Here is a 12,759-nt window from a genome sequence, read left to right as displayed (position 1 = left end):
TATTAATACGATCGCAATAATTGTGATAAAAAAATTATTTTTGTTTCATTGATAACATTATTTTTACGTCTTTGTAGACGAAGTTTTGGTAGAAATAACAGAATTAGTTGATTACTTTAATCCCACATTCCCGGGTGAACTTAAATAACTGCTTTCCATTACGTTCTTTCTCAATAAAATCAAATATTTCAATATCTTCTCTCGTAATCAGTATATACACATGTGTTATATTATGTTATATTATTATATATATTTTGTAGTGTGTTTTGAAAGCCAACGCAGCAGCATCGGGAGAAAGCGTAAGCTACGTATAATAATTTGTGTTTATTTAATAGTACCCACGGATATCGATTATCCAGAATAAATATTTGAAAAATCATTATAATAATCAGGCCCTTGCGTGACGCGTATCACTCAAACACTATTGGTCCGATCGACGTTAGTGCCAGACACTTGGAAGATCACATGATATAATATGATGCATTTAACATACGAGTACATTTAGGCACTACACTGGACGTCACTTAAAATAATTTTCACCTTAAGCAGTTCAATATTCGTCAGCCGTATTAAGCACATTTCGTAAACACAGAGTAAAACTGCATACAAATTAAACTCCTCTTCGACTGTTCGCCAAGGCATATGGTAAAATTTCTGATTTGACAATACACCTAGTATATATATATATATATATATATATGTACGAGTATATCTTATGATCATTGCGGTACAGAAGACTGTACACGTGTGGGGTCGAATACAACGCGTTTGGGTACCAATGTTGATTGGTAAATAGTTGGCAAACAGTTGAAAACCATTGCATTCGGTCGGCCGTGCGAGCGATTGTGTTCTAGAACGCGATGTAGCTCTCGGTAATGTCTCGCGGTCATCGCGAACGAGTCATTATCACACCTATGGATAGACACACCGGCGCGCGATAGCCGGACCCGAACCTGCCCGGAAGAGTTATGCGCCGCAAACCCATGCGTGTGTGCCGTGACGATCAGACGAGTGTTCGCGTGCTCTGCCCACCCAGCCTGGCGTCGGCATTCGTACACACGTCACGCGTGTTTATGTATGTAAGTACACGCATAGCATTCGACACGTGTTGATAACTTGAAATCCTTGATAAATCGAATCACACACACGTTTACTGGTACTTACAATTTAACGATGCGTTTGGAGAATAAACCGATCGAGATCACTCGGGATTTCCATCCCTTTCATCACGACTGAATTATGTACCATCGTGTACCGATATCGCGTTTGATCGAACCCTTAATCGTTCGCTAGCGGAGGAGATTTTTTGCTAAGACCAACCCCGTAGTACACACGTAATGCACGACGCATGCCGACGAGTTTCGCGTGAAAAACATTGCGCTTCCGATTAGTGTACGCTAGTTAACGTAGTGGACCGAAATCAAGTTGAAAACGAGTTCCAAAAATTTCCCATAAATGCGAGTTATCAGAGGAGGAGATTGTTGAAAGTGTGATCGTTGCAAAAAGCTCTGAAACAGATGTCTGTGGTCAGGATGAAGCCGTCAACCCTAAGCGGGAACTTAAGCGAAACTAAAGGTGATCTAAACATTGTCCTTAAAGAATATAGAATACATTGAAGATAGAAACGACGAAAACATATCTGCCGTGTTATGAGTGTCTGAGTCATTTACGTGAACCAATAATCGAAGAAATCGCTGTGAAAGGAAGACGACTAAATATTAGCAGTTTCTTCAAAACGTGTCGAGTGCGGTTAATGAAGGTGTGTCTCGATATGTAATTACATGTAATGTTTATACGCGCTTTATAACGGTTTCGTTAAGTCAAATATGAAATCGATTTATTTAATTATTCGCTGTTACATTTATAATTATACAATATTATATTGATTGTTGGTCATGTTGTTCGATCCGAACTTTCATTGATTCGGATAATGGGGTTCTTCTGTAAGTACAACGAGTGTGTCGTTGCTTTTGTTATTGTTGTTGTTGTTGTTGTTGTTTTTGTTGTTGTTGGGTTCGAAGGGTTGATTGATAAGGCGAACGAATACACGGCGATTTCCATTACGTCGGCAACGTGTTTGCGCCGGTCAAGCGGTTCACGCGCGCGCACGCACGTGGCGGATCCCATGCGCGATTATTAAATCGGAACGCGACAACCTCCGTTCCGAACGTGGGCGTGGAACTGTGTAATTTATGTGTTTTCGTACGACGCGTGTAACATAAAAATGTTTAATCGCAATTATTAATCGCACGTCGATTAATCGGTTAGTCGGCCGTCGATTAGAAAATCGACGTGCACAGCCGACCCGCAACCGTTCTGGCGGCAGTGGTACGGTACCGGAGGTCGTAAACGGTCGGCCGAAAACCAATCGGCGGTTCCGTCCTGTTGTTTTTCTTCGCGCGGTCAGTTTTAAGAAAGCGATCGACCGTTATCAGTTTGTCTTGTTATAATTTATCTTTTTCGTCTGCTCACCACTCCGCCGGTCGCACTTGTTTTTATCAAACGAATACTAATACGGATGCTGTGTTGCTCGGTGCGTTGTCATTTGTACAGGGATGTACGAGTACCAAGATTGTCGCGTTTGTCAAGCTGTGCGGACGGCTTGACCGTTCGGGATTTTTCATGTTTTCAAATTCGAAACGATGAAATTACTTTGTACTTGATGGTTAGGTACAGTGGCATATCCAGGGGGTTAGGGGGGTTATAACCCCTCCCGAAAATGTTTAGTGTATGTATATTGTCTATTGATTATAATAAAAACACACAAAATTCAAAAGTAATTTAATGTTACATTTTTTATAACCCCCCCCAAAAAAAAAAATCTGGATACGCTACCGGTTAGGTATATATATAATAGTTACACATTTAAATGTTCTCTACATCAATTTATTTCGCGCCAATGCCACATTTTGCCCATGAAATAAAATGTATGCAGTATTTATTTTTCACGAAAGAAAATATTAAGATTTTGAACATCAGTATTTTATTTCCAGGGTAGACGTATTTTTTTTTTTTTTTATGTGCAATAAAATCTATGTATATTACATATTAGATCATGTCGTATATTGAAACTCTTCAATTTGATATAGATTAAAAATACTTTGCTTGGAAAAATTCCAATTTCAGATCAATTTCCATCGCAATCAAAATTATATTCGTGTGAAAAATTTACGAATAAAAATTCAAGAATCAATAAATCGTCAGCTCTGACTAATAACGAATGATATTTAAATGACAGCCAATACTGTATTATCTCCTTGAACTAGTTAGCTCTTGTATTATTTGTACGAATTTGAGTACACAATACGTTTAAATAAACATAAGCTTAAGAATGAAAATAATTTGCATTAAAAATAAACGAACATAATTCATAAACTTAAATATACACTAGTATATTGTTAATATAGGCGTACAGGTCACAGGTATAGTACGTAATAAAGTTGTATTATTGTTATCAAAATAAATGACGCATATTAGCTCCTAGAATATTGCAAAATAACTTAATAATATCGATTACAATAATCGTACCACTTACGAATTAAGTTTAATACGTTATAGATAGTGTTATACTATAAAATATCTACACATCGGTAATTATTTATCAATTGTTATTTCTAACATGGTATCGAATAATGCAACTTTATTGAAACTAAAATTCTAAAACCATTCGACGTTAAGTTAAAATAATATTTATTTTTTTGAATCATAATAAATATTAAACACGTGTAATTTTTTATTCAGCTATTAAAAAATAGCGTATTATATATTGCTATTGTTGTCAATGTATTCGTTGCAGTGCAGCTTTGATACTTGTATTTATTATATTATAATAAAAAAAAGTTTGTAAATAAACTGTAGTGCGATTTCTATGAAAATTAAGTATTGCATCATATCCCATTAAAACAAAATTGAATTAATTAAATGGTGTTATTATATTTAATAATTACACTTTAGTTACCAATAGTGTCAATACATGTTTTTGTATAACTACAGAGCAATTTAACATTATCACGATAAAATGTAATCAAATATTTGTTCTATAAATCAGTTCGTGATGCTCACTGAACGCACGATCCTTAAACTTCAGGTTGGGACGCAGAAAAAAATATAACGTATTTAATTTTGGAAAAAAAACTATTTACTAATTATGAATCCTACATATATAACTGTTAACTTCAGTTTTAATAGGTAACTGCAGTATTTGTTTTACTGAATGGTACTACACATTCCACAATAATGGAACTTAATTTAAAACATATGTTATTTTGATTAATGAAATGATGTACGTGCCACTTAAAATAGTTTAAAATGTCAGTGAATACCATTAGTTAAATTATTTTATTTTTACCCGTCACTATCAACCCTTCAATAAATCAAAATACTCTGGTAGAATAATACTGTGTAAAATTCGTTTACATAAGGATTACGAAATTAACAAATATAACTAAATGAGTTTAAAACATATTTAATAATCTCTTCACTTAGTGGTTTTTCGTCAAACTACGAGTTAAGCGTAAGATTACTATCGATATTATGTATATGTATGATATGATATGATATGATGTGTATGATATGTAATCAGTATTCAATACTAATTAACATCCCAATATTTTAAAAATAAAATATATCAATTATTTCAATGTTATATTTGATATAAACTACATGGTAATATTATTACTAATTAATCTATATAAGTATTATTTTAAATTACCGGTTACTATTTAAAATATTATGATTTAAGAATGTATTTTACCGTACATTTTGTAACATTGAAATCGTTTTAGAAGGATAATGTTATACGTATTACGTATATAGTCTCAGTTAAGAAAGTTTCTATACATGAACTATGACCAGACACATTGTTAACTCTGTATCGAATTACTCAAGTACACATTAACTTTTTCAGTCGTAACTTTTTTGAATATTTAAGCTTTAAATATTCAAAGCGGTCTAAAATAAATCTTATACATGATGCATGTATATATCACTTAATGATTTTAATTATATATGATTTTGAATTTGATATGGTAATTATAAGTTTTAGGAAACAATTTGTTTAGATATTTTTTTCTTCCAAAATAATAACTTCTTTATGACAAGATCATTAAATCTTAATTACTGAGTAAATATGTAATTTCATGAATTTTATTATTCGAAGTAACTTCTATTTTTCAAAATGATCATCTACATTTAATAAGTTCTGTTCTAAGTTAATGACTCTCTCAACATTTATTGATTCGTTTTTTAAACTATAACTCATAATTACGAGATATTATTTACATTTAAAATTTTAGACTCTTGATTTAAGAATACTTTATATAATCAGTATTTAAATGATAGATACATACATATTATAAATCAAACAATTTATAATATTTATTTAATTCATCATGAGTTAAATACATTGAATATGGAAATGCAGATGTCTACTGTGTTTAGACTATAGAATTATGTTTTTTGAGTTATATAAATGATTAAAAAAGTGTATGTTTATATTATAAACTATTAAGTTTACTGACCTTTTTCATGAAAAGCGTTATAATCTTAAAAGTTCCTTAAAAAATGTACATGAGGAGCGTCATAACCTATTAAGTTCTTTGAACAATTACACGAATAACGTAATAAGTTAACACGTTCTTCAAACTTTTAATACATAGAACAACACAAATTAAACCATTCTTCGAACTTTTAAAATAACGTTATGAATCAAAATTATCTTTTGACTATTTTGAATTTAAAATTATATAAGAATAATTAGTATTACTAAAACTTGAATCACATCTAGTCCTATCGTTACTAAGAACTAAGATAAGGATTAAAAATATATCCCAACAGCATAATGTGACTTTGAAAGGACCAAAGAAGCTTCAGTCAAAATAAATCCAATAGCCAATTCTTTATTTTTGACAATATAAGATGATATAATATTATGATACTAATAAAAGTATAAGTTACATAAAAATAAGTTATTATGATTAATAATATAGTAGTATATCCATATTCTTGAGAGCTTCCAAATTGTTTGGTAATCTCAACATCTTCTCCAATCTCCGTGATTTGTTTATAGTTGATATACTTTATATTTTAAATATATCTAGAATTGAGAGTTTTAAAGTATGAGCAGCACATCGCACATTTCTCAGTACCTCCGATGTATTGACTGTTGCTTATAAATCGTTGAAGATTGAAGCAATGTCTCTTGATTATTTTCATTTATTTTATTATTATCTTCAGAAATTTTAACATTAACATTCAGAAACATTGTTAGTGTTTTCTTCGTCTATGTGAACTTGGTCATCTTTAAAATTATGTTCATTTTCAAAACGTTCAAGAAATAGAAACGTTATTCCATAACGTATAACTTTAAAGCATTCGAGAACATTTGACTGTAAAACGTTCTTTTGATTAAACGTTCAAGAACTTATTATTTCAAAACATTCTTCTAATTAAATTTATAAGAACAAATAACTTAATAAGGTTTATTAAGTCCATCGTTCAAAAATTTTAAATTTTTTTACTTTTTTTTTGGCGAACATTTCAAAAAATATAAACAATTTGAACGTTTTTCTAGTATAATTTTCGATGAACCATTTAATTTATATTCGTAATGTTACAATCTAAAACCGTTTGTTGAACATAGCTTGATTTAACGTTTATCACAAATAAAGTTCAAAAACAAATTATGGAACTGAACCAAAAATTAAGGGTTAAGGTAACCCTGCTATTTAGTCATAATTAGTTTTGAATACAGTGATTTTTCCTTGTCTCTTTGCTTTCAAACAACGTAATATTAACTAATATAATTTACTATATGGCCATAACAATGTAACATATTTATCCTTGTGATTTACTCAAAGTACGAGTTATGTAAACGACGGTTAACAATACTTAATAATATATTAATATCAAAGCTACGAAAGTCAAATGGTCGATTCAATTTTATTAATTATGTTCTTTAATGATTATTTGAAAAAATAATGACTTAAAACTCAATTTATTAGTGTAAACGGCTGTTAGTTTAGTTACTTAAAATAATTTTTCGATTTCATGATAAATATATAATACGTTGGAGGCTTATTATGTAAATGAAAAAATGTACGGTAGTTGTTCAGGTTCAACAAATAAGTTGATCATTTTATTAAAGTATAGTATACAGTTTTGATAGAAATATTTATTAATATGTTTTTGGTGTCAAATTAAAAATTTAGTTATCATATTTTAATCGCATTAGTCAACTAAAATTGTTTTGTTTAATTGTGTTGTTCAGATTCATTGAAAGAGAAGACGGTGATTTTACAGAATGCAGCAGTTGTTCCAGATCACTCAATTGGTCGCTTTCGGACTTCCGGTCTAGGACCAGGACACACTATTGGCGCAACAAACTCCAATTTATTTTAGCGTGTCTAGGATGTTCGGTTGGGTTAAGCAATATTTGGCGGTTTCCATATCACTGTCACAAAAGTGGTGGAGGTAAGCCGTTTTCCATAAATTAATCTACGATTCACACCAGGAAACTTAGAATTAAAATTACAAACATTTTATCGTGAAATGATTGTACTAATAATATTTTTATAGGAAGAAGCCAATTTATCATTGGCTAGGGGAGCCAATTATTCAACATAGCGGGAACATCACTATTATAAATAGTTTATATTGTTTTAAATGTACAGAAGAATTAAATAGCAATGTCGAAAATATTTATAAAACCAAACAAAATAACATAACAAAAGGCACTTACGTTGCACCAACCAATTAAATTAAATAATTATTAAAATGCATTTAAACGAATCATAAAGGAAACAAATAATAATAGGACTTCCTAAAAAGGAAATTTTTATATTCCATTGTGTCCGGAAATAATTAGTCACAAAAAAATGATTGCATTGAAATTTTAATTTTGTGAATTGTCTGTTGTCATTTTTCTGAAATGAAAATGTTTAGTTTAAATAGTTTTGAATCAAAACTTTTGATTTTTTATATATTTTTCAATGATAATTATTCTTTAAAATTGTTGTATGTTTAGGTATATTTTTAATTCCATATTTTTTGGTGATGATATTTTGTGGAATACCGTTATTATATTTGGAATTGGCTTTGGGTCAGTGTACAAAACGAGGACCAATTGGTGCGATTTCAAAACTATGTCCAATTTTAAAAGGCAAGTAAATCATGGTTCATAATACAAGGACTTAATTTATATGCATTAATAAATGTTACTATTATATTTTAATGTTTTTATACAAAAACGAATAATGATAAATATAAAATTAATAATCGTGTATGATTAAATAAAAATCAATTAAACATATTAAATAATTGATGATTTTTTTTAGAACAAATTACACAGTTGAAATAGAAAGCACTTAATCTTATCTTTGAGTAATTATATGAACCGGTATTATATAATACCCTATTCTAATTATAATTACAATAAATAATTATTATTGTTAGTTTAAATATATTGTATAGATAATAATTGGTGATAAGTGATACACTTTTACTGTAATAAAGTTCGAATTAAGAATTGCTGAAGTAAAATTTCAACAGATTAATTTGTGTTTCAAATGATTAATATGTAGAAAAAAAATGTAAAAAAATATGAGATATCATTTCTTTAAAAGCCAATATACCCATTACCATTATATAGTCCGAGGACCGAAAGGACAAAGGATGAACTTCCGCCACCATTATCTTACCAGTTTTTTATTTGCATATCTTAAAATAAATCCTGACGAAAAAAATAATCTTATCTTGGTTTTGTATGCGCTCAGGGCTATTATGAAATAACAAAAAATATTTATCCATAAATACATTCCATACATTATATTATTTAAGATAAAACAGTGTAGGTGAACTGCATAAAAGTAATAATAATTCATTAAATTAATAACATTAATATTCTATAAGCTCTATATAATATTATGGTTATTTGTGTCATAAATCAAAATATCGGTACATGTTAATTTAAAAAAAAAAAATAAAAAAAAAATGTGAAAAAGTATTTTACTTGATTTTTAATAAATTATTAATTTTATAATTATTATTTTTGTATATTTTTTCGAAAAGATAATGGGCCCCTGAACAGGTATATTATATATTATATGATATTTTTATTCCACAAACAAATTTAAGCCTCCAGTTATAATTATTCATAATATTAATATATTATGTAAAAATATATAACTCATTATTCCGATAAGTAAAATTTGTTTTGTGTTTAATATTTTTAAAATTAAAATTCAGCTTATATTAACTACACCGATTCAAACGACATTAAATATTATTAAATATTTATGCTATTACACTCGATGACTAATCGACCGAAACTCATTTCTTGTCAAATGACTAACCGCCGTTCGGGATTAACTGATGTGTATTGTTTCATTTTTATTTTTTGTAGGTGTTGGTTTATCCAGTGTGGTCACATCGTTCTTCGTATCCATCTACTACAACGTCATTATCGCGCACACTCTTTATTATTTCTTCTCGGCAATCCAGGACCAGCCGCCATGGTTTCATTGCAACAACCGGTGGAACACAGATAACTGTTGGACCGTTAAGGATAACAATACTCGACCGTTGAACAGCAGAAGTCCTGCTGAAGAATTTTACAAGTACAGTTATTGAACTTTAAATACTTATTCACATGGATTTATGCAAGGCATGCTATACGTTTCGATGTACCGAGAACCATATGACTAAGCACTTGCTGTAAGATTCATATCAAATCTAGTTACACCGAATTCATCATAACATTTTACGTATTTCCATGTATGTAATTGAATAGCATTTATATTACTCAACACTGCCATTAAAAAATAACCCGTTTCCATATTATACACACCCTATAAAAACTATTAAAAATAATATCGAATTGTTTGTTATAAGGAAGTATTCTATATTGAGTTCGACCAATTTCCCGTTTCAATGATAAACAAATATTGTGTTTTGGATTTCAGACAATTATCTTTTTTTATAACGTTATAAAGAAGTCACTCACATTTATAATATTATAGTTGCTCAACATTTAAAAAACGCTAAAAAATCTGTTCAGTCTAAGGAACGAATAAAAATTATTGGTTTAATGAAATTAATATACAGATGACTATATCCCATAATTCAAATGGTCGATAAATATAATAAAAACAAACCTATCCCGGAGTTAAATTATCTACTGCCTTTGACTACTTTACCGTCGATTGAGTTTAACATGATGTATCGTTCTCCATACATAGGTTCGCTATTAACATGCAAAATATCCCTTACAATATACACACCTATAAAAACACTATTATCATTCATCAACCGACGGTCATCAATAATAATGAATTCGCACATATAAAATGTAATTAATAATAACTCTGCGGTCCGATTTAATCTCGATACGTTCGCAATACCGTGTAAATAATTATTGTACAGTATAACTTCCTAGTTTTTTTCGTTTTCACGACGACCATGAATCGTGCCTAGCCATATTATACGTGTTTTAATGAATATTCCGTTTCGGTTTTCGAACGACATTAGTAGTGAAATATCTTATCGCATTTATTCTCAAAGCTGCTTTAAAATACAACATCATAGGCGCAACTAGAGCTTACATTTTTAAGGTACTACATGTACAAAAATAACACAGACCCGCAATGGCTCTGCCTCGCTCCAATTTAAATACAGATAAAATGTATCACTACTCAGCATTAAAGGTTCAGTTCATATTTTAGGAAGACTAGCCCTCATAATTTCTCCTAAAACAAATCAAATAAGTCTAAAATAAAGTAATTCAAATTAATTATACATGTACACAAATTGAACTTTTTGGATTCAATTTTATTTTAATATAATTTGTCTGTATTTAGTAAAGTACAATTCTAAAATATTTTCATTATTTAACGAGCTTATAATATTCCTTTTCTATATTGAAAACAGTAAAATTTGTTGGTATTGTTGCATACTGGTTCATAATATATATTTTATACTCTTACAAACAATCTTCCACAAATACTGATCATATACTGATCTTATAGAGCTTATACTTATTGCCATATCTAACATCTTATATAGATTGAAATAAACATATTTTTCTATCACTTTATTAATGTAATTTATAACAAAATCAAGTTTAATAGTTTTCATGTAGTTTGTTGTTTCAGTAATTTCTGATTTTAAAGCATGAATATATGTAAATATATATATATATTATGAAAACATTAAAAAAAAATTAAATATTACAATTAATTTATTTAGAAAAAATATTATTGAAAAATGCAATATTATCAAACTCAATAATTATTTCATATGTTAAAATTATAGATATAGATAATTAGAATTTATCTCAACCTCAAACACAAAATACTAAGATTCATTATGTATAATCTAGGAGAGCCATAGAAATTCTTAAGGGGCTCCCTTAGTTGCACTTATGAACGACATCATATCCGGTATCCACGGTGTCTTGTTGATTACGCCACATTGTTATTCTTCCATCATCCACGATACTTGTGGGTGTACACATCCTTCGGCAGTGTCAAATCTAGGGGTGGGTGGAAAAATAATAAAAGTGATAAACCCATCCCGTACTTCCATCTACGTAAGGGTGTTACATTTTTATTAGCCTTAGACGTCAAATGTCCTACATCCGGCTCTGCCCGTTGGACTTATTTCACCCAAGTACTCCGTTTATCCACGGGGCACTATTCGGGTGTAGCACGGCACAACACTTGAACAGTGTAAAGTTTTTTTTTTCTTTTCGATTTGCAATGATACAAAACTACACATACTACGCATGATACATGACGAAAACCGATCGATGTCATTAATCATAAATTATATATTATAAATTCAAGGTTCGGATTCTATAGCGTATATTAATTATTGTAGAATACAAATTAAAATAATAATTGAAAGAGGTATATATGCACTTATTTTTAATTAACAAAGATTTCAAATCTAAATGCGTATGTACTGCATATTTTTGGATATTTTTAGAATTTTAGTTTTATATAGTAACATTTCTCCGGTTTCTGTACTATTTTTCACTTTCATATACACTCGATATGATTTATTTTAAGTTTTTCTTAAATCTCATAATGTGAATTAGAATTATCGAAAAGAGCATTATGACTTGGGGAATAGAAAAATCCTCATGCTTTCGTTTAATTAATTATAAACGTATTATTAATTCGTAAATGTTTAATAAACGAATACTTCTTAACCATTAACAGGAGACAAAAAATTAAAGATACTCTAAACAGAACGTTTCTGTTTTTCTCTCGATGTTTCCCATGTTTATAAGACATTAACGTTGTAACGTGCACATTTTAAGATTTCTCAGTTCATAAAGTAACGTACAATTTTGTTTTAGCGATGTATAGAATCCGATCATGATTGCAGTGCCTACGCGCTGGCCTTCACGTGGTCCAAACGCGCACCCCGGGGACTATTATATTGTTATTATTACTGTCGTTTTCCCGTTTTGCAGCCTGAAAATGCTGCAGACGACCGAGGACCCGGACGCGTTGGGAAAAATTCGCTGGGAATTAGCCGCTTGGATGTTTATCGTTTGGACCGTTGTGTATTTCAAACTGTGGAAGAGCACCAAGTCGTCCGGTCGCGTGCTCCACCTGACCGCCACGCTGCCATTCGTCATGTTAGCCATGCTGCTGGTCCGGTCACTGATGCTGGACGGCGCGGACATCGGTCTCAACTATTTCCTGTTCCAACTCCGATGGGAATTACTCTTGGACTCGAAGGTTAGGGTCGGTT

At 30.3% G+C, this 12,759-nt stretch overlaps 1 protein-coding gene across 2 annotated transcripts in view; it reads left to right on the top strand.

The window, feature by feature from the left end:
• Positions 1-12,759, top strand: part of LOC112682985 (sodium- and chloride-dependent GABA transporter ine-like) — a 33,163-nt gene that overhangs the window by 14,000 nt on the left and 6,404 nt on the right. For both annotated transcript variants that reach the window (XM_025553788.1, XM_025553797.1), the window contains exons 3-6: positions 7,268-7,470; positions 8,024-8,158; positions 9,401-9,614; positions 12,476-12,746. In XM_025553788.1, coding sequence (XP_025409573.1) covers positions 7,268-7,470; positions 8,024-8,158; positions 9,401-9,614; positions 12,476-12,746 — 823 coding nt within the window. The remainder of the gene's footprint in view (positions 1-7,267; positions 7,471-8,023; positions 8,159-9,400; positions 9,615-12,475; positions 12,747-12,759) is intronic.

The sequence above is a fragment of the Sipha flava genome, unplaced genomic scaffold (assembly GCF_003268045.1).
Source record: "Sipha flava isolate LNK unplaced genomic scaffold, YSA_version1 104_pilon_pilon, whole genome shotgun sequence".
In the NCBI taxonomy this organism is placed as follows: Eukaryota; Metazoa; Arthropoda; class Insecta; order Hemiptera; family Aphididae; genus Sipha; species Sipha flava.
Note: the sequence above shows the minus strand (reverse complement) of the source record. Positions and strands in the feature narration are given on the sequence as shown.